Source organism: Artemia sp. Qi Xiang Cuo, chromosome 14 (genome assembly GCF_049724085.1).
Source record: "Artemia sp. Qi Xiang Cuo chromosome 14, ASM4972408v1, whole genome shotgun sequence".
NCBI classification, from domain to species: Eukaryota; Metazoa; Arthropoda; class Branchiopoda; order Anostraca; family Artemiidae; genus Artemia; species Artemia sp. Qi Xiang Cuo.
The window spans coordinates 70,372,698-70,400,653 of NC_142807.1; the positions used below are offsets into that span (position 1 = coordinate 70,372,698).

Below are 27,956 nucleotides of genomic sequence, written 5' to 3' on the forward strand. Positions count from 1 at the left end.
TTAAAATAAATAACAGATTCAAACTCAAAACGAGCAGAAACTAATATGAAAAACTAAAAATAAGTTTCTGCTTAATAATAAGCAGAAACTTATTAGGGTTCAAAACCCCTATGCTTTCTAAAAGCCAGAATATAATTTGTACTTTACTGAAAAAATTTCTTTTAAATGTTTTCACTTTATAACTTTTAATAAATCAAAAATTAATTGATATTTTAAGGAATAAATATCAGCATATGTACAATAAACTGACAATGCAAAATCATTTGCATTTTTTTTTTTTTTTTTAGTTGATGGTTTGTTCCTTCGAGCTCTTAAAGTTATTTTAAAATATATTCTTCCCTGTCTTGTTTTTACCATAAATCTTTCCCTAGAAAAGAAAAGTTTTCCTGTGCAGCTTTAGGTGATGAAGGTTATTCCCCTTCACAAAGGTGGTCTCAAGGCAGATACAGAAAGCTGGACCCATATCAATTATACCTATCTTTTAAAAGATACTGAAAAAAGTTGTACATAAATGGCTTTGTAATCTCCTTCAGATTAATGGGCCTTTGAGTCAGACACAGCTTGGGTTTCGTAAGGTTAACTCTACGACGCACGCCTTAGAGCACATGGTTCGAAGTTTTAACTGTCCATTAAACTCAGGTGGCATACCTATGTCTATTGTCATTGACATTAGAAAAGCGTTTGACACGGTTGACTACCAAGTGTTGCTTCATCGAATGAGAAGTCTTGGACTAAATGGAAATTGCCTAAACCGGTTTGAGAGCTGTCTTTATGGTAGGTCCCTTAAAGTTGATTTAAATGATGCAGCTTTATCGTCTTTTCCTGTGAAGTGTTTTGTGCCTCTGGGCTCTGTGCTGGGCCCTAGTGCTGGGAAGATGTTTACACTTTAAATCTTCTTTCGTATCCAAAATTAATGTCCCTTAGAGAAAAGTAGAGAAATTTCCACTGGACAATTATTTATTATGGCAACACATTCCATCCTTTTCTTACCTTTATGCAGGTAATTACATGATTATGAACTTCTTTATCTCAGTTTTTTTCTGCAATAAAAGGAGAGCTATTGTTCCCTTAGAATCGACCTAAATACTTATTAGAAATATATTCTTCCAAATGAAGAAATGTTGGCTCTCTTCCATATTTATCTGACGGACTTTTCACGACAGCCTCACCGTGAAACTTACATTTGGTGCAAATAATCCACTTTTCAGACTCTGAGAGTCTCTCCCACCCCTCCTCAGACATATTCATTGACTTCCTACTCCTCTTCCCTGGCTGATGTGCAGCTATGTGATACTGGATAAACATTAGGAAGAAAATATTCTATACAAAAATTGCATTCTATAGAATAAGAGTTTATTTTATACGGATCCTAACTACTTGGTATTATTACCTCCAAAACTAGGATGTTATTTATATATCGATTCAATATATATTTAAGCAGACCATTTATCAAAATTGTTTTTCTTTGCCCAGGTTAGGCCAACGTTTTTGTTACGCGGCACAAAATACAAAAAATTCTCACTTTTCTGTGGCATAATGTGAAACTTAGCATAATGTGCATAATGCTATGTATTTTGCGTTTTGGTTGTTTCAAGCCGATTAACTGTCATATAGTTTTTCTCGAAAGCATTTTGCCTTGATCTGATCAAAAATTCTATTTTGTAATACAGAATGACAGAAACGGCACTTTTATAAGGCACGATTTCTTTCACACCTAAGAAAAATCAACTAGAGCTTTGAATTTCAACTTGAATAAGCCCCTTCTCTAGGTTTTCAACCACTGGGTGGGCTTGACCACGCACGAGGAAAAAAGACACAAGCGAATGAGCACTCGTCCTTAAAGCTTTTTTTGGGTGGGAAAAATGTGACTTACCTGATTTTACATAGGAGCTTTAAATCATGGTTAGAGGGCAATTTGGTATATCGTATTTGCTGCCGCATTTGTCATCAAAATTAATCTCCATTTTAGTGGATTTGGTGAATCCCAATTTCAATTTTTTTAAATTTAACTTTTAAAGAACGTTTTAAACTTTTTAGATATTTGGAGCTATGGTGAAAAGCGGATTATTTTAATGTTAAAAAACAAAATTAGTTTTTAGAGTCTCAGTTACTATTGGCACAGTTCATTCTTTACTAACAGTTCTATACGACAAACTTCTACATGAACCAACATTGTCTTTCCGGATTTCTTATCTTTTGTATCTATAGCTACGCATGCACCTGGTAAAAATATATATACGGTAAATAATGTCGAACTGGCTGGAGTCAATGCACTTACTAAAAAATATGACTTATTTTTTCAACAGGACTTTGTAACAAAATTTAAACTTGCTGTAAATTTCAATTTTAAATTGTAGTTTTCACTGAAGAGCAAAGAAATATCTCTTAAATAGGCACCCATTCTATGGCAGGAACAAAACTTACCTGTAAGAATTTAAGATTTTTATACCTCTAATTTAAGATAACAAAATAAATAAAAGAATTAGTGACAAGTTACTCTTTCATTTGCCAAGAAATTATTGTAGTCACAGTTTTAACTTAAGAACTTCTTAAATAAAAAGCGTATAAAAGCTATAAATACCTGATAGAATAAATAGCTGAATACCGGTTAGACCCGAACAGGCCATAGCTAACCTCTTTGGATGCTTTTAATTCCTTCAGTCATTTTCAACTCATCCTATATTTCTTTTCTAAAAATAAAAAAAAAATAAGAGAAAGCATTGAAGTGTTTAAACCTTCTAAAGGCCAGAACGTAATCTGCACTTTACTGAAACCAATTCTTATTTTGAGCTCTGTGTTTTATTTCTCACAACATAAAAAAAAACCATAATAACCAAGATTACTGAAAGAACTATACGAATGTGGATTGACACTTTGATAAATACTGATATTAATTAAAAAAAACTTTTTCACAAAATAAGTTTTCCAAAGAAAAGTAAAGAACTCCATTAAACAAAAAATGAGCAAAAATAAAATCAAATAATCTACCAAGCGTGAAACTACAACAAAATCAGCATCAGTAAATACATGAAACCCAGAATGAACAGAAATTACAATCAATAACCGGGTCAAACTCAAAACGAGCAGAAATTAACATAAGTTGGGCTCAAAACCCCTATGCCTTCCCAAGGCCAGAACATAATTTGCACTTTACTGAAAAAAATTTAAATGTTTTTACTTTTTTATCTTTAATAAATCAAATAATATTAACATTTTGATTACTACATATCAGTATATGTATATTAAACTGAAAATGCACATTCATTTGTTTTTTTTTTCAGTAAAGCGCAAATTATGTTCTGGAATTGGGAAGGCATAGGGGTTTTGAAATCAACAACGCTGAACAAAAGGGCTATCTAAAAATTTTGATTGGATGTGTTTGGGGAAAAGGTGGGCGAGAGAGGGGTTTAGTTGCCCTCAAATCACTTTCGACTATTAATAAGGACACTAGACCATTTCCTGAACTTTAAACTGCATAGAACAAAATGGCTATCTCAAAATTTTGATTGGATATGTTTGGGGACATGGTGGGCTTGGAAAGGGTGTTAGTTGCCTTCCAATCACTTTCGACTATTAAAAAGGGCACTAGCCGTTTCAATTTCCAATCGAATGAGCCCTTTTTGAAGTTTCTACAACAACGCGTTCTATAAAAACCTTATCTGCCCCCTGGGCATGACTTACAACCCTTGCCCTGAGGGCTGTGGGCGAGTGTTCTCAAAAACATAATTTCTATCTGGAAATCAACAACGCTGAACAAAATGGTTATCTATAAATTTTGATTGGATGTGTTTGGGGAAAAGGTGGGCGAGAGAGGGGGGTTAGTTGCCTTTAAATCACTTTCGGCTACTAAAATGGGCACTAGACCTTTGTACATCACAAATACGCCTTTCTGACAAACTTGGATACACATTTGAAATTTAGTTCACTTTTAATTCAGTTCAACATCCCCAAAAACTTGCTGAGTCATAAATAGTCGCAGTAGCAGTAGTAATTGAACTAGCCCTGAAATTTTTAATTTGATGCACTTTTTTGAAAATCTGGATGCACATAGTAAAATTTATTTGTTATTACACCCCTCTAAAGTTTCCCTGAAATGAAAACTTAATAGCTTTTTCTGTTTTGAAACATACTATCTATGACCTTTTTACAGTCTGGATGCCCTTTAACCCTTTTGATTTTGCTTAATAGCAGTAGCAGTAGTAGCGATAGTAGTAGCCCTGAAAGCTTCATCTTAATAGACTCTGCCGTTCCTCAGATATTGCTGATCCACCCTTTCGGCAGCACCTAATACCTTTTTATTTAGCTTAAAAACCCTAAAACTTTTCCAGAAAGTTTCAACTCAATACCTTATTCAGTGCCTGAGATGTTGCATCTATGCCATTTTTACAACCCACTACTACTACAACTATCTACTACCTGAGTAAGAGAAGCTATGAACTTGATTGACCTTGCCGCTACCCAGCGTCACCTCTTCACCTTCACTTATTCCCAGTCTAAGCGACTAAGGTTTCTTATTACTATTATTCAAAACTATTCTTTGCATTCCGAACTCTCAAAACCCCAAAAAAATCATTCATTTTTCTAAAATTGTCATTCAGGACACTCAAATCATCAGGATATTCTAAGTCTAGGAAAGTTTTATTTCCTTTTTGATTCCATTTTCTCCCATTGCCTTTGTCTTATTCCATTGAAAAAATACCAACCAAATGCTCTATATAACTGGGGATAAAATGAACCCCTGCTTGAGTTCCTAATTCAATAAGGAACCAGCTACTAACCTCATTCCCTAACTTAACCGCAGCAATATATTTTCGTACATAGCACTAATCACTTCAATTCATTTATCTGGTATACCATACAAGGGTAAGACCTTCGCTAAAGTTCTTGTATCAGTTGAATCAACCGCTTGCTCGTAATCTATATAATTGAGGATTAAAGACATTTCATGATTCAGACAGTTATCAGTTATTAATCTAAGAGTGAGAAATTTGTCAACGCATCCTCTACGATTCCTAAAACTAAATTGCATTTCTTTTAAAACTTTATTTAAAGGATCTCTAAACGTCTAGAAAGTATCATTATAGAGAGTACGTTAGGTACATCCTTTTTTTTCAAAAATTAATTTAAAAAAAAAAACTCTCTGAAAAATAAGTTTTCAAGGAAAAGTAAAGGCCATTTTAAACTTAAGCTTAGCAGATACAAATACCAATTTGTTAAAACTCAAACTCAAAACGACCAGAAATAACTATTAAAGAATAAATGAAAACCAAAACGAACAGAAATTAAATAAACAATCTTAGCAAAAACATACAACAAGTAATAGCATAAATGAATAAATAGATCTTAAAGCGAGTAATGCTTAGATTGAATATGAAAATCAAGCTAAAAACGAAAAAAAAATTTGCTATTGCAATATAAATTATACTTAAAACGAACAGAAATTAAATAAACAATCAATGAAAACAAACGTACAATAGATATTAACATAAATGAATAAAAAATCTTGTAACGAGTGAAACGTAAATTGAATATGCAAATCTAGCTTGAAACGGACAAAAATCACTATAAACAAGAGTTTGGGTATCGCCTCCTTCTCTCACTGTAAAAGTCTAAAATCTACTGCGTCACTGGCGCTTTACTGATAACCAATTTTTTTTACAAATATTTTCTTTTGTACTTAATATTGAAAATAAACATTAAAATTACAGTAACATTTTGAACTGATGAGCTTTCAGTAATTAATATCGTTATACATCAAATATTCAGTTTAATTTATTATTTCTTTCTAAAGTTGTTCCAGGCGAATATAGGTTAGCTACAAACAAGAGTTTGGATACTGCCCCCTTCTTTATCAGTAAATAAAACCCAATAATCAACTGCATCATTTGCGTGTCAATTAAAACGAATTACATTAAATAAAATTTATTTTAAAGATATTACAGCATTGAAAAAAAAAATAAAATTAGAGTGAAATAAATTCTTTAACTGATGGATCTTTAAACAATTAATATCATTATTTATCAAATATTCAATTTGATGTTGTTTATGCTTTCCAAGACTGTTCAAGACGCATATAGTTTTCAGTAAAGTGCCAATGACCCAGTAGGTTTTAGACTTTTACAGTGAGAAAAGGAGGCAAAATCGAAACTCTTGTTTGTAGTGATTTGTGTTCGTTTCAAGCTTGATTGCATATTCTATTTAAGTTTCACTCGTTTTAAGATCTATTTATTCGTTTACATTAATATCTATTTTATGTTTGTTTGTATTGATTGTGTATTTTATTTCTGTTCTTTTTAAGTTTCATTTATACTTCAATAGCAAAATATTTTTTTTTTGTTTTAAGCTAGATTTTCATATTCAACCTAATCATTACTCGCTTTAAGATCTATTTATTCATTTATATTATTACTTGTTGTATGTTTTTTCCTATGATTGTTTATTTAATTTCTGTTTGTTTTGGGTTTCATTATTCTTTAATAGTAATTTCTGGTCGTTTTGAGTTTGAATTTTAACACGAATTTGTATTTGCTGAGCATAGTTTAAAATGGCTTTTACTTTTCTTTGCAAAACTTATTTTTCCAAAAGTTTTTTTAAATTTTTTTTTGTTTTTGATTGCAAAAAGTTTCAAGTTTTTAAAAATTCCCTATTTCAAAATCAAACTTAAAAAAAAAATCAAACCTTCATCAAAGTATCAAAACTGGCATCAAAGTAACAATATCAAAGTAAAAACAGTTTGCCCCCTTTAAACTGAGCCCCCTTTGAAGCTTATACGACGACCCCTTCTTCTACATGAAGTGAGTCTGTGAAAAAAATAAGTTGAGTGTGGGGGGGGGGGGAGGCTAGCTGCCTTCTGATAAGTTTTTTACTCCAAAAAAGTGAATTACAACTTTCAGTTTCCAATCAAATGAGGCCTCTATGAAGATTATATGAGCCACCCATCCATAACAACCATATATGCCCCCAGGGCATAACTCACAACGCCTACCCTCGGACCCTGGGGGCTGTCTCGACACTGGATTTTCTGTTATCGGAACTTTGAACTATTTTTAACAACATGTCTATCTTTTTATCTGATGCATTTAGGGCATGGGGGGGGGGCTATTTGCCCTTCAATCTCTTTTGATTCTTAAAAAGGGAACGAGAACTTTCAATTTCCAATCAAAAGAAAACTCTCCGAAGTTTATACAAGCGTCTCTTCCTTGAAACGATATATGCCCCCAGAGCATTACTTACAATGCCTGCCTCCGGGTCATGGGGTTTGCGTCGACACAAGAGTTTTTCTTATCTGACCCTTGAATTATTTTTATTGAAATGGCTATTTTAAAAATTTTATAGGATAGGCTTGGGGAAAAAGGGGGTGTGGGGGGGGGGCGTTGATATTTGCCCTCGGATGTCTTTTGACTCTTAAAAAGTGAGCTAGAACTTTCAATTTCCAATCAAATGAGCCTCTCTGAAGTTTATTAATTAAAAAAACCTTTTTCCACAAAATAGGTTTTTAAAACAAAAGTAAAATACTCCATTAAACAAAAAATGAGATAAAATAAAATCAAATAATCTATCAAGCGTGAGACTACCACAAATCAGCAACGATAAATAAATGAAACCCAAAACGAACAGAAATTACAAGAAATAACCGAGTCAAACTCAAAACGAGCAGAAATTAACGTAAGTTGGGCGCAAAACCCATATGCCTTCCCAAGGCCAGAACAAAATTTGCGCATTACTGATATCAGTATATGTATATTAAACTGACAATGCACATTCATTTGTATTTTTTCAGTACAGTGCCAATTTTGTTCTCGCCTTGGGAAGGCATAGGGGTTTTGCGCCCAACTTATGTTAATTTCTGCTCGTTTTGACTTTGAGTCGGTTATTTATTGTAATTTCTCTGGGTTTTGGGTTTCACTTATTTATCGATGCTGATTTGTGGTAGTTTCACGCTTGGTAGATTATTTGATTTTATTTTTGCTCATTTTTTGTTTAAGGGAGTTCTTTACTTTTCTTTTAAAAACTTATTTTGTGGAAAAAGTTTTTTTAATTTATTTCTGTTCGTTTTATATTGACATAGTTTTTTCAGGAAAAATAACACTTTAAATCTTTTCGTTTTTTAAGACTTTATAGTTTGGCCTGCTATTTGTATGCTGGAGAAAATTTTTCAGAAATTTTTAACAACATACACCCTTTTAAAAATCTGGACACGAATAGTCCTGTTTAATTTAGTTTCATACCTCCTCTAGTTGACCTGAAATGGAAAACTTGATACCATTTGCAAAAAAATCTGTTTACTTTCTTTCATAGCTTGGATACACTTACGCTATTTTGATTTGGTTAAATTTCAAGAGCAGAAGTAGCCCCGAAAGTTTGAACATAATTCTCTCAGTCATTCTTGGGATACTGCTGAGATGCCTTATTGGGAATTAGCATAAACACAGTGCATTTTGATTTAATTTTAAGGCAACATTTAGTTTTTAAACATAATGGGCAAATGGGAGGGTCGGCGTAGAAGGGGGATTATTTGCCCTCCAATCACTTTCGACTATTAAAAAGGCACCAGCCCTTTCTATTTTCAAACAAATGAGCCCCCTTTCGAAGTTCCCACGACAACTCCTTCGATACGAAGTGCCCTGGTCTAAACAACAACAACAACAAAAAATATCACTAATCACTGTCGACTATTAAAAAGGGCACTAGCACTTTGAACTTCAATTCAAATGAGTCCTTTTTTGAAGTTTCTACGACAACGCCTTCTATAAAAACCTCATATGGCCCCAGGGCATAACATAAAACCCTTGCCCTGACGGCTGTGGGGGAGTATCCTCCTCAAAAATATATTTTCTATCTTGAAATCAACTACGCTGAACAAAATGGCTATCTAAAAATTTTTATTGGATGTGTTTTGGGGAATGATGGACGTGGGTGGGGGGGAGGCTAATTGCCCTCAAATCACTTTCGACAATTAAAAAGGGCACTGGCCCTTTGAATTTCCAATCGAATGAGCTTTTTTTGTAGTTTCTTCGACAACGCCTTCTATAAAAACCTCATATGGCCCCAGGGCATAACATAAAACCCTTGCCCTGACGGCTGTGGGGGAGTATCTTCCTCAAAAATATATTTTCTATCTTGAAATCAACTACGCTGAACAAAATGGCTATCTAAAAATTTTTATTGGATGTGTTTTGGGGAATGATGGGCGTGGGGGGGGGGCGGCTAATTGCCCTCCAGTCACTTTCGACTATTAAAAAGGGCACTAGCCCTTTTAATTTCCAATCGAAAGAGCTTTTTTTGAAGTTTCTTCGACAACGCCTTCTATAAAAACCTTATATGCCCCAAGGGCATAACTGAAAACCCTTGTCATGAGGGTCTTGGGGGAGTGTCCTCCTTAAAAACATATTTTGTATCTGGAAATCAACTACGCTGAACAAAATGGCTATCTAAAAATTTTGATTGGATGTGTTTGGGTGAATGATGGGCGTGGGGTGCGGCTAGTTGTTCTCCAATCACTTTCGACTATTAAAAAGGGGACTAACCTCCAATCGAATGAGCCTGTTTTGAAGTTTCTACGACAACGCCTTCTATAAAAACCTTAAATACCCCTAGGGCATAACTTAAAACCCTTGCCCTGAGGGTAGTGGGGGAGTGTCCTCTTCAAAAACATACTATCTATCTGGAGATCAACTAGCCTACGCTGAACAAAATGGCTATCTCAAAATTTTGATTGGATTTGTTCGGGAGAATGATGGGCGTGGGGGCGGGGATTAGGTGCCCTCCAATCACTTTCGACTATTAAAAAGGGCACTAGCCATTTGAATTTTTAATCGAATGAGCCTGTTTTGAAGTTTCTACGACAACGCCTTCTATAAAAACCTTATATGACCCCAGGGCATAACTTGAAACCCTTGCCCTGAGGGCTGTGGGGGAGTGTACTCCTCAAAACATATTTTCTATTTGTAAAACAACTACCCTGAACGAAATGGTTATCTTAAAATTTTGATTAGATGTGTTTGGGGGAATGATGGGCTTTGGCGGAGGGGCTAGGTGCCTTTGATTAAAAACTTTATATGCCCCCAGGGCATAACTTACAACCCTTGCCCTGAGGGCTGTGGGGTGAGGGGTTGAATAAAATGATTATCTAAAAATATTGGTTTTGTTTGTTTGGGGAAGAGGTGGGCGTGAGAGGGGGGTTAGTTGCCCTCCAATCACTTTCGACTATTAAAAAGGGTAGGCTACTAGCCCTTTGAAATTCAAATAGAATGAGCCCTTTTTCAAGTTTCTAAGACAAAGATGCCAATAAAAAACCTTATATGCCCCCAGGGCATAACTTATAATCCTTGCCCTCAGGGTTGTGGGGGAGTGTCCTCCTCAAAAATATATTTTCTATCTGGAAATCAACTACGCTGAACAAAATGGCTATCTCAAAATTTTTATTGGATATGTTTGGGGGAATGATGGGCGTGGGGAGGGGGGAGGATATTTGCCCTCCAATCACGTTCGACTATTAAAAAGGGCACTAGTCCTTTGAATTTCCAATCGATTGAGCTTTTTTTGAAGTTTCTACGACAACGCCTTCTATAAAAACCTTATATGCCCCCGAGCATAGCTTAAAACCCTTGCCCTGAGGGTTGTGGGGGAGTGCTCACCTCAAAAACATATTTTCTCTCTGGAAATCAACTCCGCTGAACAAAATGGCTATCTACACTTTTGATTGGATGTGTTTGGGGGAATGATGGGCTTGGGGGGGACTAGTTGCCCTCCAATTACATTCGACTATTAAAAAGGGCACTAGTCACTCCAATTTCCAGTTGAATGAGCCCTTTTTGAAGTTTCTACGACAACTCCTTCAATACGAAGTGCCCGGGTATGGAGAAAAAAACACTTTATCCCCACATCGTTCTTTACTTAGGCAGCGCTAGCGTACTGCCTATGATACGAGCATCCCTTTCATAAGAACCATACACGTGCCCAGGAAAACACTTACAACGCCTACCCCCTGAACCCTGGGGGGTTGTGTTGACACTGGAGTTTTGTTATCTAATTTTTGAACAATTTAAAAAAAACTTGCTATCTTAAAATTTGTAGCGGATGGGTTTGAGGAATAAAGGGGAATGGGGGGGGCTAGTTGCCCTTAAATCTCTTGACTCTTAAAAAGTGAACTAGAACTTTCAACTTCCATTCAAATGAGCCAACTATGAAGTTTATACGATTATCCCTTTCATAAGAACGATACATGCCCTTAGGACATAACTTGGAACACCGTCTTCCGGGCCTTGGGGTGTTGTATTGACACGGGAGTTTTTCTTATCCAACCTTTGAACTATTTTTTTTTAACAAAATGTCTATCTCAAAATTTTCATCAGATGGGTTAGAAAAAAGAAGGCTTAGGGGGGAGTGACTAGTTGCCCTCAGTTCTCTTTTGACTATTAAAAAGTGAACTCGAACTTTCAATTTCCAATCAAATGATCCCTCTCTGAAGTTTATACGAGTATCCTTTTCATAAGAACCATTTATGCCCCAGGGCATAACTTATAACGCCTGCCCTCAGGCTCTGGGGGGGTGTGTTAACACCTGAGTTTTTGTTATCTGTATTTTGAAATTTTTTTAACTTAATGGTTATCTCAAAATTTTTATCGGATGCATTCGGGAAAAAAGGGGCGTGTGGGGCTAGTTCTCCTCCAATCTCCTTTGACTCTCAAAAACTGAACTAGAACTTTCATTTTCCAATCAAATTAGCCCTCTCTGAAGTTTTTACGAGCATACCTTCCATAAGAATCATATAGTCCCCCAGGGCATAACTTACAACGCCTGCCTTCGGACCTTAGGGGGCTGTGTTGACCTCAGAGTTTTAGTTATATGGTTTTTGAACTATTCTTTAAAAAATGGCTATCTCAAAGTTCTTATCATATAGGTTTGAGAAAGAAAGGCGGGGGGGGCTAGGTGCCATTCAATCTCTGTTGACTCTTAAAAAGTGAACTAGAAATTTCAATTTCCAATCAAATGAGCCCTTTTTGAAGTTTTTACGAGCATCCCTTCCATAAGAACCATATATTTCCCCAGGGCATAACTTACAACCCCTGCACCCGGGCTCTGGGGGGTTGTGTTGACACCGGATTTTTTGTTAAAAGATCTTTGAACTTTTTTTAACAAAATAAATTTTCCTAAATTTTTATTGGATTCATTTGGGAAAAAAGGCGTGAGGGGGCTGGTTACCCTCCAATATCTTTTACCCTTGAAAAGTGAACTAGAACTTTCAATTTTCAATCAAATGAGCACTCTCTGAAGTTTATACGAGCATTCCTTCCACAAAAACCATATATGCCATCAGGGTATAACTTACAACCAGAGTTGCCACCTGGTGAAAAATAAAATCACTAGAATTTAGTGATTTTATGGTTAATTTAGTGATTTTCATTAATAATCTAGTGATTTATATACAAATTTAGTGATTTGTTTGTTTAGGCAATATGAAAAAATCACTAGAAACAGTGAAATATCCCAAGGGGTGGCAACCCTGCTTAACACACTTGCCCTGGAGACCTTAGGATAGGGGAGTGTCATGCTAAAAGATATAATTTCCAGAACTTTCACCTAGGCCAACGTTGAACAAAATGGCTATCTCAAAATTTTTATTGGATGTGTTTGGGGAAATGGTGGGCGTGGAATGGGTGTTAGTTGCCTCAAATCAGTTTCGACCATTAAAAAGGGCGCTAGCTCTTTGAATTTTTAATCGAATGAGCCTGTTTTGAAGTTTCTACGACATTGCCTTCTATAAAAACCTTATATGACCCCAGGGCATAACTTAAAACCCTTGCCCTGAGGGTTGTGGGGGAGTGTCCTCCTCAAAAACATATTTTTCCAGAATTTTCAACAACGTTGAACAAAATTGCTATCTCAAAATTCGGATTGGATGTGTCTAAGGAAAAGGTGGGCGTGAGAGGAGTAGTGATGTACTAACGATAGGTAGCGGGCAGGTGACCATTACTGTGTCAATGAAAGGTAGTGAGCAGGTGGGACTTTACTCTGTCAATGAAAGGTAGCGGGCACGTGGGACATTACTGCTTCAATGAAAGGTATCGGGCGTCAATGAAAGGTAGCGTGCAGGTGAGACATTACTGTGTCAATCTAAGAGGGCAGGTGGAACATTACTGCATTAATGATAGAGAGCGGCCAGGTGGGACGTTACTGTATCAATTAAAGGGACAAGACAGGTATATGGATGTTTTATGTTTATGGATTTTTATTGTTCATTGTATTGGTGTTTTATTTGATGTTTTATTGTATGGGAGCCTGATTGTTATTGCAGGGATGGTTTTTGATATTTGGTTGAATATGTGTGTTACTTTATGATTGATTATACTTATTGTTATATAGTTCGTGTTTTATTTAATTTTTTTTTTTTATGGATGTTTTATTGTATGGATATATGGATTTTAATAGTTTTTCAGGCTGTTATGGATGTATTATTGTTTACTGTATTGGTGTTTTATTGTATGGATGTTTTATATTTATGCATTTTTATTGTTGATTTTATGATTTTTATATTTGATGTTTTATTTTATTGTATTGTTTTTTTTATTGAAGTGATGTTTTCTATATATATCTGGATATTTGTGATAATTTAGTTTATATTATAGGGGCCTAAGTAGGTTTATATTTTTTGTTTTTTATTGAATGTTTTTTTTATATGAATGTTTATTGTATTGATATATGCATTTTTACTTCAATTGTGTTTTATTGATGTTTTTTAATTGTACTCTAATGATGATATGTTTTCTTTTCCAATGATATGATTTTTTACATTCTAAGCAAATTCCCATTGATTTCATGAAATTTGTGTTGGATGTAGGAATTGAACGTGAGACCACTGATTTTCTAAGGTAAATAAACGACACCTTACTCGTCTGAACCAACAAGCCATTGAACATATTATGATTTTAGAAATACATCCAATGTTTTGTTTCTGGGACATTAGCCAACAGATGTTAAGCGTCACAATATCGTAACAAGTTATTTGTACATTCGATTTATCAATTGGATTTTTGGTAAGTTTTAATAGTGACTTGTTTCGGGGCCTTTTTATGGCATAATCGTGAGAATATGCGTACCCCGATGATTCAAGATGCATACCGGACAGACAATTTCTTCTGATTCTAGCGCCCCAAATCCTCCCCCTATCCCTATACCCCTCTCTCCCTCAAACCCTCCCCCTCCAGCCCTCTCCCACCCTCCATTCCCCCTTTTTTCTTTTTCTTTTTTTTAACATGGTATTTTTTTCAACTTTTTTTACATCTCTTAGAATGACATGAAACATACTTAAAACATAAAAAAATCACATTTAATATTTTCCAAATTCAAAATGAGAATGATATAGAAATGTTAGTCGTGACTTTTACTATTAGAAAAATATTGTTTGTAGTAGCACTTTTTTTTTGACTAAATTTGTTTTTGGACTTTGAAATTATTCAATTATTTTTCTTTTTTTATCGACATCATTTGTCGGATACGTCGGATAACATTGACAAAATCTATTTATTAGAATGAATAAATTGCTTGTCAACATATTTTGTCGGATCGGTCAGAGAAAATTGACAAAATCAAACTATCAGATTATATAAATTCTTTATCAGCATCTCTCGTCAGATATGTTGGATAACATAATCGAAATCTAAGTATCAGAGTGAATAAATTCATTATCGACATGATTTTTCAGATACTTCGGATAACATTGACAAAATCTATGTATTAGAATGACTAAACTCTTTATCAACATTTTTGTCGGATGCGTCGGAGTAAATTGACAAAATCTAAGTATCGGATTAAATAAATTCTTTATCAGCATCATTTGTCAGATATGTTGGATAACATTGTCAAAATCTAAGTATCAGAGTGAATAGATTCTTTATCAACTTCTTTTGTTGAATACATCGGATAACATTCACAAAATCTAAGTATCAGAGTCAATAAATTCATTATCATCCTCATTTCTCAGAAATATTTGATAAAATTGACAAAATCTAAATGTCAGAGTGAATAAATTTTTTTTTATCAACATCTTTTGTCAGATACATCGGGTAAAACTGATAAAATCTAAGTATCAGAACGAATAGATTCTTTATCAACATCCTTTGCCGGATATGTCAGTTAATATTATGAAAACATAACTGTCAGAGTGACCAAATTCTGTTAACATATATTGTCAGTTTTATCAGTACCATTAGACAGATATGTTTGACAGTGTCAGAGTGAATAAATTCTTTATCATTGTATTTTATCTGATATGATTTATAAAATTGAGAAAATCTAGGCATCAGAGTGAGTAAATTCTTTATCAAAGTCTTTTGACAAGTACGTTTGATAACACTGACCAAATCTAAGTATCATAGTGAATAAATTCTATATCAACTTCTTTGTCAGATACATCAGATAACATTCACTTAATCTAAGTATCAGAGTGAATAAATTCTTTATCAATGTCTTTTGACAGATACGTTTGATAACACACATAATTTAAGTATCAAATTGAACAAAGTCTTCATTAAAATTCTTTATCGATATCCTTTGTCGGATACGTCGGATAACATTGGAAAAATCTATGTATTAGAATGAATAAATTCTTTATCATCATCCGTTGTTGGATATGTCGTTATGAAAAAATTGTAAGTAAGTAACAAACTCTTTCTTGAATTCACCTCTTGGATACACTATACAGAAATATCAAGACTAAAACAAATACAGCTATACAGATTCACACATGCAAACTGACAAAGACAAGCACTGGAATAAGCAAACACCCGCCGAGACATTTAGGCAAAGAGAGTGAGAGAGATAAAAACCCATGTAAATATATAGATTCAGACATACAAACTAACAAAGACAGGCATTGAGATAAGAATTCACCCGGCCAGACGCATAGGGCCAGAGAGTGAAACAGACCTAAACAAATATAACTATATAGATTCAATCATACAAACCGACAAAGACAGACAACGGAACAAGCAGGCACCCACCCAGACACACTGGTTTGAGATTAAGAGAGACAAAAACACATACAAATATATAGATGCAGACATACATAGCGACAAAAACAGGCACTGAGAGAACCAAGCCTATAGCCAGACTCACAAGCAAAGAGAGTGAGAGAGTCAAATAACGCATATAAATAAATAGATTTAGACATACAAACCGACAAACACAGGCACTCGGAGAAGCAAACATCCAACCAAACACATAGGCAAAGAGAGTGAGGGAGATCAAAACACATGCAAATATATAGATTCTGACGTACAAACCAACATAGACAGACACTTGAGAAGCAAACACATACCCGGATTCATAAGAAAAGAGATTCAGAGAGTCTAAAACGCATACAAATACATAGATTTAGACATACAAACCGACAAAAACAGTCACTGGGAGAAGCAAACATCCCCCCAGACACTTAGGCAAAGAGAGTGATAGAGACTAAAACACATGCAAATATACAGATTTTCACATACAAACCAACAAAGACAGGCATTAAGATAACCAAACACCCGCCCAGACACACAAGCATAGGAAGTGAGAGAAACAAACACACATACAAATATATAGATTCAGACATACAAACCGACAAAGACAGGTACTGAGATAAGCAAACACCTGCTCCGACAAATAGGCAAAGAGAATGAGAGAGACAAAAACAAATACAACCATATAGATTCAGACATACAAACCGACAAAGAAAGACAGTGGAACAAGCAGGCACCCACACAGACACGCTGGTTTAGAGAGTGAGAGAGACAAAAAAACATACAACTATATAGATTCAGACATACAAACTGACTAAGACAGGCATTTGAAGAAGCAAACATCCGCCCAGACACATATGCAAAGAGAGTGCGAAAGACCAAAACATATACAAACCCATAGATAAAGAAACACAAACCGAAAAAGATATGCACTGGGACACACAAATATCAGACCACACACACAGGCAAAGAGAGTGAGAGTATAGATTCAGAGGTAAAAACCGACAAAGACAGACACTGAGAGAAGCGAACACCCACCCAGATTCACGAACAAAGAGAGTGATAGAGTTAAAAACGTATACAAATAGATAGACTCAGAGATACAAACCGACAAAGACAGGCATTGAGAAAAGCAAACAGCCGCCCAGACACACAAGCAAAAGAAGTGAGAGAGACAAAAAAACATACAAATATATAGATTTAGATATACAAACTGACAATGACAGGCACTGAGATAAGCAAAGACCCGCCCAGACACATAGGCAAAGAGAGTGAGAGAGACAGAAGAGAGTGAGAGAGATAAAATCACATGCAAATATATAGATTTTGACATACAAACCAATAAAGACAGGCATTGAGATAAGCAAATACCCCCCCAGACAAACAAGCAAAAGAAGTGAGAGAGACAAAAACACATACAAATATATAGATTCAGACATACAAACCGACAAATACAGGCACTGAGATAAGCAAATACCCGCCCATACACATAGGCAAAGAGGGTGAAAGAGATAAAAAAATACAACTATATAGATTAAGACATACAAACTGACAAAGACATGCACTGGGAGAAGCAAACATCCACCCAGACACATATGTAAAGAGAGACAGAGAGAGAGAGAGAGAAACACATACAAACACATAGATTAAGACATAAAAACCAACAAAGACAGACACTCAAACATCCGCCCAAACACAGGCAAAGAGAGTGAGAGCATAGATTCAGACATAAAAACCGACAAAGACAGGCACTGAGAGAAGCAAACGCCACTCTAATTGAACCTAAATTAACCCAACTTTTTGCATGTCTCTCTCTCACTAAGACTGTATGTCTGAGCGGGTATGCTGCCATCTATAACCAATCTAACCTAAATTCAACGTAACGATAAATAAATTGCTTATTTAGTGCCAGTCTTTGCCGGTTTGTATGTCTGAATCTATAAATTTGTATGTGTTTTTTTTATCTCTCTCACTCTATTTGCCTATGTGTCTGGGTGGATGTTTTCTTCTCCCAGTGCCTGTCCTTGTCGGTTTGTGTGTCTAAATCTATGTATTTGTATGCGTTTGTTGACTCTCTCACTCTCTTTGGTTGTGAATCCGGGTATGTGTTTGCTTTTCTCGGTGTCTTTGTTGGTTTGTGTGTTAAAATCGATATATTTTCATGTGTTTTATCTTTCTCTCACCCTCTTTGCCTATGTGTCTGGGCGAATGTTTGCTCCTCCCAGTGCCGGTCTTTGTCGGTTTGTATGTCTAAATCTATGTATTTGCATGCGTTTTTTGCCTCTCTCACTCTCTTTGCTTGGGAGTCTGGGTATGTGTTTGCTTCTCTCAGTATCTGTCTTTGTAGGTTTGTATGTCCGAATCTATATATTTGCATGTGTTTTTATCTCTCTCACTCTTTTTGCCTATGTGTCTGGGAAGATGTTTGCTTCTCCCAGTGCCTGTCTTTGTCGGTTTGTATGTCTAAATCTATGTATTTGTATGTGTTTTTTTACTCTCTCACTCCCTTTTTTGTGAATCTGGGTACGTGTTTGCTTCTCTCAGTGTCTCTCTTTGTCGGTTTGTATGTCTGAATCTATACATTTGCATGTGTTTTTATATATCTCTCTCTCTTTGCCTATATGTCTGGCCAGATGTTTGCTTCTCCCAGTGTCTGTGTTTGTCGGTATGTATGTCTGAATCTATGTATTTGCATCTGTTTTTGACTCTCTCACTCCCTTTGCTTGTGAATCTGGGTAGGTGTTTGCTTCTCTCAGTGCCTGTCTTTGTCGGTTTTTACGTCTGAATCTATACTCTTACTCTCTTTGCCTGTTTGTGGGCAGATGTTTGCGTGTCCCAGTGTCTGTATTTGTTGGTTTGTATGTTTTAATCTATGTGTTTGTATGTGTTTTTGTCTCTCTCTCTCACTCTCTTTACATATGTGTCTGGGCGGATGTTTACTTCTCACAGTGCATGTATTTGTCGGTTTGTATGTCTGAGTGTATATATTTCTATGTGTTGTCGCCTCTCTCTTACTCTTTTCCTAAGTTTCTAAGTAGATGTTTTGTTTATCTCTTTGACTACCTTTGTTGGTTTGTATGGCAGAATCTGTATATTTGTATGTGTTTTGTCTCTATTCCTTCCTTTGTGTATTTATCTTGGCTGGTATCGGATTATCTCACAGTCTGTCTTTGTTGGTCTTTATATCAAATTCAATCTATTTTTAGGTGTTTTTATCTCTCTGACTCTCTTATGTCTCTCTGACTCTCTTTGCATATGTATCTGGGCAGGTGTTTGCATATCCTAGTGCCTGTCTTTCTCGGGTTGTATGTTAAAATCAATATATTTGTTTTTGTTTTTGTCTCTCACTTCTTGCCTTTGTACTTTAGGACTGCTTTTTGCTTTTATCGTTACCATTCATCTTTGGTTTTTATGACAGATACTATATATTTGCATGTGTTTTTTATCTCTCTTAATATCCATACCTCTGTGTCTTGGAGGATGTTTGCTTCTCCCAGTGCCTGTCTTTGTCGGTCTGTATGTCAAAATCTATGTATTTGTATGAGTTTTTGACTCTCTCACTCTCTTTTCTTGTGAATCTGGATATTTGTTTGCTTCTCTCAGTGTACTTCTTTGTCGGTTGGTATGTTTGAATCTATATATTTGCATGTGCTTTTATCTCTCCCACTCTCTGCCTTTATGTTTGGGTGGATGTTTGCTTCTCCAAGTGCCTGTCTTTGTCGGTTTGTATCTCTGAATCTATGTATTTGTATGCGTTTTTGACTCTATCACTCTCTTTGCTTGTGAATCTGGCTATCTGCTTGCTTCTCTCAGTGCCTTTCTTTGTCACTTTGTATGTCTGAATTCAATTGTTTGAATGTGTTTTTGTCTCTCTCACTCCCTAAAATAGTGTGTCTGTATGGGTGCCTGCTTGTTCCACTGTCCGTCTTTGTCTGTTTGTATGTCTGAATCTATATAGTTATATTTGTTTTTGTCTCTCTCACTCTCTTTGCCTGTGTGTCTGGGTAGGTGTTTGCTTTACCCAGTGCCTATCTTTGTCGGTTTGTATGTCTGAATTTATATAATTGTATGTGTTTTTGTCTCTATCACTTCCTATGTTTGTGTGTCTGGGCGGGTGTTTGCTTATCTCAATGCCTGTCTTTGTTGGTTTGTATGTGAATTTCTATATATTTGCATGTGTTTTCATCTCTCTCACTCTCTTTGCCTGTGTGTCTGGGGGATGTTTGCTTCTCCCAGAGTCTTTCTTTGTCGGTTTCTATGTCTAAATCTATGTATTTGTATGTGTCAATTCCTGTCTTTGTTGATTTGTATGTGAAAATCTATATATTTGCATGTGTTTTCATCTCTCTCACTCTCTTTATTTATGAATCTTGGTATGTGTTCGCTTCTCTCAGTGTCTGTCTTTGTTGGTTTGTACTTCAAAATCTATATATTTGATTTAGAGCTTACTTCTCTCAGTGCCTGTCTTTGTCGCTATGCACGTCTGAATTCAATTATTTGAATGTGTTTTTGTCTCTCTCTCCCCCTGAACTAGTGTGTCTGTGTGGGTGCCTGCTTGTTCCACTGTTTGTGTTCCACTGTATGTGTTCGCTTCTCTCAATGCCTGTCTTTGTTGGTTTTTACTTCAACAACTATATTTTTGAATGTGTTTTTATCTCTCTCACTCTTTTTGCCTATGTGTCTGGGCGGATGTTTGCTTCTCCCAGTGCCTGTCTTTGTCAGTTTGCATGTCTGAATCTATGCTTTTGTATGCGTTTTTTTACTCTCTCACTCCCTTTGCTTGTGAATCTGGGTACGTGTTTGCTTCTCTCAGTGTCTCTCTTTGTCGGTTTGTATGTCTGAATCTATACATTTATATATGTTTTTATCTCTTTCACTCTCTTTGCCTATGTGTCTGGGCAGATGTTTGCTTCTACCAGTGTCTGTGTTTGTCGGTATGTATGTCTTAATCTATGTATTTGTATGCGTTTTTGACTCTCTCACTCCCTTTGATTTTGAATCTGGGTAGGTGTTTGCTTCTCTCAGTGCCTGTCTTTTTCGGTTTTTATGTCTGAATCTATATTCTTACTCTCTTTGCCTGTGTGTGGGCGGATGTTTGCGTGTCCCAGTGTCTGTCTTTGTTGGTTTGTATGTTTTAATCTATGTGTTTGTATGTGTTTTTGTCTCTCTCTCTCACTCTCTTTACATATGTGTCTGGGCGGATGTTTACTTCTCACAGTGCATGTATTTGTCGGTTTGTATGTCTGAATCTATATAGTTGTATTTGTTTTTGTCTCTCTCACTCTCTTTGCCTAAGTGTCTGGGCGGGTGTTTGCTTATCCCAGTGCCTGTCTTTGTCGGTTTGTATGTCAAAATCTATGTATTTGTATGAGTTTTTGACTCTCTCACTCTCTTTCCTTGTGAATCTGGATATGTGTTTGCTTCTCCCAGTGTATGTCTTTGTTTGTTGGTACGTTTGAATCTATATATTTGCATGTGTTTATATATCTCCCAATCTCTTTGCTTATGTGTCTGGGCGGATGTTTGCTTCTCCCAGTGCCTGTCCTTGTCGGTTTGCGTCTCTGAATCTATGTATTTTTATGCGTTTTTGACTCTATCACTCTCTTTACTTGTGAATCTGGCTATGTGCTTGCTTCTCTTAGTGCCAGTCTTTGTCTCTATGCATGTCTGAATTCAATTATTTCAATGTGTCTTTGTCTCTCTCACTCCCTAAACTAGTGTGTCTGTGTGAGTGCCAGCTTGTTCCACTGTCTATCTTTGTCGGTTTGTATGTCTGAATCTATAAAGTTATATTTGTTTTTATCTCTGTCATTCTCTTTGCCTATGTGTCTGGGCGGGTGTTTGCTTATCTTAGTGCTTGTCATTGTCGGTTTGCATGTCTGAATGTATATAATTGCATTTGTTTTTGTCTCTATCACTTCCTATGTTTGTGTGTCTGGGCGGGTGTTTGCTTATCTCAATGCCTGTCTTTGTTGGTTTGTATGTGAATTTCTATATATTTGCATGTGTTTTCATCTCTCTCACTCTCTTTGCCTATGTGTCTGGGGGGATGTTTGCTTCTCCCAGAGTCTTTCTTTGTCGGTTTCTATGTCTAAATCTATGTATTTGTATGTGTCAATGCCTGTCTTTGTTGATTTGTATGTGAAAATCTATATATTTGCATGTGTTTTCATCTCTCTCACTCTCTTTGCTTATGAATATGGGTATGTGTTTGCTTCTCTCAGTGTCTGTCTTTGTTGGTTTGTATGTCAAAATCTATATATTTGAATGTGTTTTTATCTCTCTCACTCTCTTTGCCTATGTGTCTGGTCGGATGTTTGCTTCTCCCAGTGCCTGTCTTTGTCAAGTTTGTATGTCTAAATTTATGTATTTATATCCGTTTTTGTCTCTCTCACTCTCTTTTACTGTGTGTATGGGTAGGTATTTGCTTGTCCCAGCGCTTGTATTGGTCGTATTGTATGTTTAAATCCGCGTATTTGTAAGTGTTTTGTCTCGATCACTTCCTTTGTATATGTGTCTTGGTGGCGGTTTTCTTATCTCAATGCCTTTCTTAGTCGCTTTGTATGTCAATTTATATTTATTTGCATGTGTTTTCATCTCTCTCTCACTCTCTATGCCTGTGTGTCCGGGTGGATGTTTGCTTCTCCCAGAGTCTTTCTTTGTCGGTTTCTATGTCTAAATCTATGTATTTGTATGTGTCAATGCCTGTCTTTGTTGATTTGTATGTGAAAATCTATATATTTGCATGTGTTTTCATCTCTCTCACTCTCTTTACTTATAAATCTTGGTATGTGTTCGCTTCTCTCAGTATCTGTCTTTGTTGGTTTGTATTTCAAAATCTATATATTTGAATGTGTTTTTATATCTCTCACTCTCTTTGCCATTGTGTCTGGGCGCATGTTTGCTTCTCCCAGTGCCTGTCTTTGTGAGTTTGTATGTCTAAATTTATGTATTTATATCAGTTTTTGACTCTCTCACTCTCTTTGCTTGTGAGTCTGGCTATGTGCTAGGTTCTCTCAGTGCCTGTCTTTGTCGCTATGTCTGTCTGAATCTATATATTTGTATGTATTTTTGTCTCTCTCACTCTCTAAACCAGTGTGTCTGGGTGGGTGCCTGCTTGTTTCACTCTCTGTCTTTGTCAGTTTGTATGATTGAATCTATATAGTTAAATTTGTTTTTGTCTCTTTCACTCTCTGGGCCTATGCGTCTGGGCGGGTGTTTGCCTATCTCAATGCCTGTCTTTGTTGGTTTGTATGTCTGAATCTATATATTTGCATTTGTTTTTATCTCTCTCACTCTCTTTGCCTATGTGTCTGGGCGGGTTTTTGCTTGTCCCAGTGCTTGTCTTTGTCGGTTTGCATGTGTGTATCTGTATAGTTGTATTTCTTTTAGTCTTGATATTTCTGTATAGTGTATCCGAGACGTGAATTCAAGAAAGAGTTTGTTACTTACTTACAATTTTTTCATAATGACATATCCAACAACGGATGATGATAAATGATTTATTCATTCTAATACATAGATTTTGCAAATGTTATCCGACATATCGAACAAATGATATTGATAAAGAATTTTAATAAATAATTTGTTCAATTTGATATTTAAATTATGTCAGTGTTATCAAAAGTATCTTTCAAAAGCCATTGATAAAGAATTTATTCATTCTGATACTTAGATTAAGTGAATGTTATCTGATGTATCCGACAAAGAAGCTGATATAGAATTTATTAACTATGATACTTAGATTTGGTCAGTGTCATCAATCGTATCCGTCAAAAGACATTGATAAAGAATTTATTCGCTCTGATACTTTGATTTTCTCATTTTTATCAAGCATATTTGAAAAATCATGTAGATAAAGAATATATTTACTCTGAGGCTTAGATTATGTGAATTTTGTCTGATGTATCTGACAAAGAAATCGATATAGAATTTATTAACTGTGATGCTTAGATTTGGTCAGTGTTATTAAACGTATCTGTCAAAAGAAATTGATAAAGAATTTATTCACTCTGACACTATCAAATGTATCTGTCAAATGATATTGATAAATCTTACAATAGATGTTGATTCAGAATTTGGTCACTTTGACACTTGGGTTTCGATAGTTTTGACTGACATATTCGGCAAAGGATGTTGATAATGAATCTATTCGTTCTAAAGCTCGTATTTTATCAATTTTATACGATGTTTCTGACAAAAGATGTTGATAAAAAAAAATTTATTCACTCTGATACTTAGATTTTGTCAATTTTATCCGATATATCTGACAAAAGATGCTGATAAAGAATTTATTTAATCTGATACTTAGTTTTTGTCAATTTTCTCCGACGTATCCGAAAAAAGATGTTGATAAAGAATTTATTCACTCTAATACATAGATTTTGTCAATGTTATCCGAAGTGTCCGACAAATGATGTCGATTAAAAAAAGAAAAAAGTTGAATAATTTGAAAGTCCAAAAAAATTTTGTCAAAAGAAAAGTGCTACTACAAACATTATTTTTCTAATAGTAAAGGTCACGACTAACATTTCTATATCATTCTCATTTTGAAATTGGAAAATATTAAATGTGAATTATGTATGTTTTAAGTATGTTTCATGTCATTCTAAGAGAGGTAAAAAATAGTTGAAAAAAATACAATGTTAAAAAAAAGTTGTGGTGGGGGGAAGGAGGGAAGGAGGGTTAAAGGGAGGGGGTGGAGGGTGTGGGGCTGGAGGTGGAGGGTTTGAGGGAGGGAGGGGTATAGGGATAGGGGGAGGATTTTGGGCCCAAGTATCAGAAGAAATTGTCTGTCCGGTATGCATCTCAAATCATCGTGGTATGCATATTATGACAATGATGCCATAAAAATGCCCCGAAACAGGTTACTGTTAAAACTTACCAAAAACCCAATTGATAAATCGAATATGCCAATAACTTGTTACGATATTGTGACACTTAACATCTGTTGGCTAATGTCCCGGAAACAAAACATTGGATGTATTTCTAAAATCATAATATGTTCAATGGTTTGTTGGTTCAAACGAGTAACGTTTTGTTCTTTTACCTTAAAAAATCACTGGTCTCACATTCGATTCCTACATCAAATACAAATTTCATGAAATCAATGGGAATTTGCTTAGAATGTAAAAAATCATATAATTGGAAAAGAAAATATACATCATTAGAGTACAATAAAAGATATCAACAAAAAACTATTAAAATAAAAATCCTTGTATCCATACAATAAAACATCCATGTAAAAAAACATTAAATAAAACACCAACCATATAACAATACTTATAATCAATCATAAAGTAGCACACATGTTCAACCATATATTAAAACCATTCCTGCAATAACAGACTTCCATACAATAAAACATCAAATATAACACCATTACAATGAACAATAAAAATGCATAAACATAAAACATCCATACAATAAAACTAACAATAAAACATCCATAACAACCTGAAAAACTATTAAAATCCATATATACATACAATAAAACATCCATACAAAAAAAAACTAAATAAAACACCAACCATATAACAATACGTAAAATCAATCATAAAGTAACACACATATTCAACCATATTTCAAAAACCATCCTTGAAATAACAATCAGACTCCCATACAATAAAACATTAAATAAAACACCAATAAAATGAACAATAATAATCCATAAACATAAAATATCCATATACCTGTCTTGTCTCTTAAATTGATACAGTAATGACCCACCAGCCCGTTCGCTATTGTTAATACAGTAATGTCCCACCTGCCCGCTCTCTATCGTTAATGCAGTAATGCCCCACCTGCCCGCTCTCTTAGATTAACACAGTTATGTCCTACATCCCCGCTACCTTTCATTGACACTGTAATGTCCCACCTGCCAGCTACTTTTCATTGACACAGTAATGTCCCACCTGCCCGCTACCTATCGTTAATACATCACTACTGAGAGGGGAGTTAGGTGCCCTCCAATCTCTTTTGACTATTAAAAAGGGCACTAGCCCTTTGAATTTCCAATCGAATGAGTCCTTTTTGAAGTTTCCACGACAAAGCTTTCTATAAAAAATCTTATATGCCCCCAGGGCATAACTTACAACCCTTGCCCTGAGGGCTATGGGGGAGTGTCCTCCTCAAAAATATAATTTCTTTCTGTATATCAACTACATAAAACAAAATGGCTATCTCAAAATTTTTATTGGATTTGTTTCGGGAAATGGTGGGCGTGGAAGGGGTTTTCGTTTCCTTCCAATCACTTTTGACCCTTAGAAACGGCACTAGAACTCTAGATTTTGAATCGAATGAGCCCCCTTTGAAGTTTTTACGATGACCCCTTCCATATGAAGTGCCTCTAGGAAAAAATTATAAATAAATAATAAAATATTGGAGCCGTATGGCCTTTACTAAAGGCAACGTTATAGCATTGCCTCTTATCAAGTCAATAATCTTCACCATTTTTATCTCCAACTCAACAACCACAATTTTACAAAACTTAACCTATTTTACTAAACTATCAGCAACTGGGGACATATTATTTTTTAATCCTTTTACCGGGGTCTCTAATTTTTCATAGCAAAATGAATTTCCCTTCACTTCTAAAGTTTCACAAACTTTTTCATTCTTTTTTGTATCATTTCCTGTAACTTTTTCAATGTTTATCACATCTCAAAACATTTTTGCCATCTCTTTCCTAATCTTATCTCATCACTAATTGTGGCTCTGTTCCTATCTTTTACTGGGACAAGGCCAGATTTATTATTCCCTTTCAATTTTTCAACACGCAAATACAATTTTTTGCTATTTTGCCGTCTGGGATATTACAGATCCACTCTTTTGACCTCCTGCATGCTCTTGGTGTATTTTGTTCTAGCCCATCACAGCCCTTACCATTCCCTGATAGTTTGACCTTAATACCTTTAGCCTTAGCAAAAGTAGTAGTCGATGTAACAGTAGTATTAGAAGGAGCAGTGGGAATAGTACAAGCAGTAGTGATAATGGTAGTTGCAGTAGTAATAGTATCAGAATTCACTTATTACCTTTTTGATTATTTCAATATCCTCCTCAACAGGCCCGGACAGCTTCAATTTAATGCTCTAAGCCGTTCCTGAGGAAATGCTAGTATGCCCTTTGGAGGGTAGTCCCTCCCCGTGCTCCATATCAATGCACGCCCCTGGAAGACGCATTAAATTGCCAGCTATTATCAAACGGTAGAAAAAAAGCTACTGTCAGAAAGTGGTTAGATTTTTTTATATAACAAAACAGTTTTTCTTGATACATTTAAAAAAGATAGATTTTGTGTAGAATTTTATACTCGTTAGGCTTAGTTCAATCAGTTTCTTAGAAGTTTTTGACATGATAAAGAATGGCTGTATATTCCATCCTTCTTTCATCTCTTTCCTTTATTAAATAAACAAAACAGGTTTTTTAAACTGAAAGTAAGGAGCGACATTAAAACTTAAAACAAACAGAAATTATTCCGTATATGAAAGGGGCTGTCCCCTCCTCAACGGCTCGCTCTTTACGCTAAAGTTTTTTATTGTTTAAAAAAAATAAAGTTGTAATACAGAGTCAAACTTTAGCGTAAAGAGCGAGGCGTTGAAAAGGGGACAACCCCTTTCATATACGAAATAATTTCTGTTCATTTTAAGTTTTAATGTCGCTCCTTACTCTCAGATAAAAAAACTTGTTTTTTTTATTTAATTTCTGATCGTTTTTTAATTAATGTAGCTTTTATTTTGGCTCTCCGTCATTGAATAAGTAAAAAAAAATTGCATAAAAATTTTACTCTTCTTTTGCTAAATGGCTGTCTCTAAATTTGGCTCTGACGTAATTTACAAATTAACTTACGTAACGAACTTCTATATTCGTATATTTTTCTTCTGGCAAAAAGGACGTTGCAGATATAGTTGCAGATTTTTGCAAATATGAGCTTGAAACCTATGTAATAGGGTTTTGTGA

The 27,956-nt window shown here is 35.3% G+C and overlaps 1 protein-coding gene across 2 annotated transcripts in view; it reads right to left on the reverse strand.

The window, feature by feature from the left end:
- LOC148944807 (uncharacterized) overlaps nt 1-27,956 on the reverse strand; it is a 288,793-nt gene that overhangs the window by 252,694 nt on the left and 8,143 nt on the right. The window contains exons 1-2 of one of the 2 annotated variants that reach the window (XM_089100224.1): nt 27,035-27,169; nt 2,582-2,690 (exon numbers count right to left, since the gene is read on the reverse strand). In XM_089100224.1, coding sequence (XP_088956350.1) covers nt 2,582-2,627 — 46 coding nt within the window. In that variant the 5' untranslated portion in view covers nt 2,628-2,690; nt 27,035-27,169. Of the gene's footprint in view, nt 1-2,581; nt 2,691-27,034; nt 27,170-27,956 lie in introns of those variants that run through there. The other variant, XM_089100223.1, reaches the window with a different exon arrangement.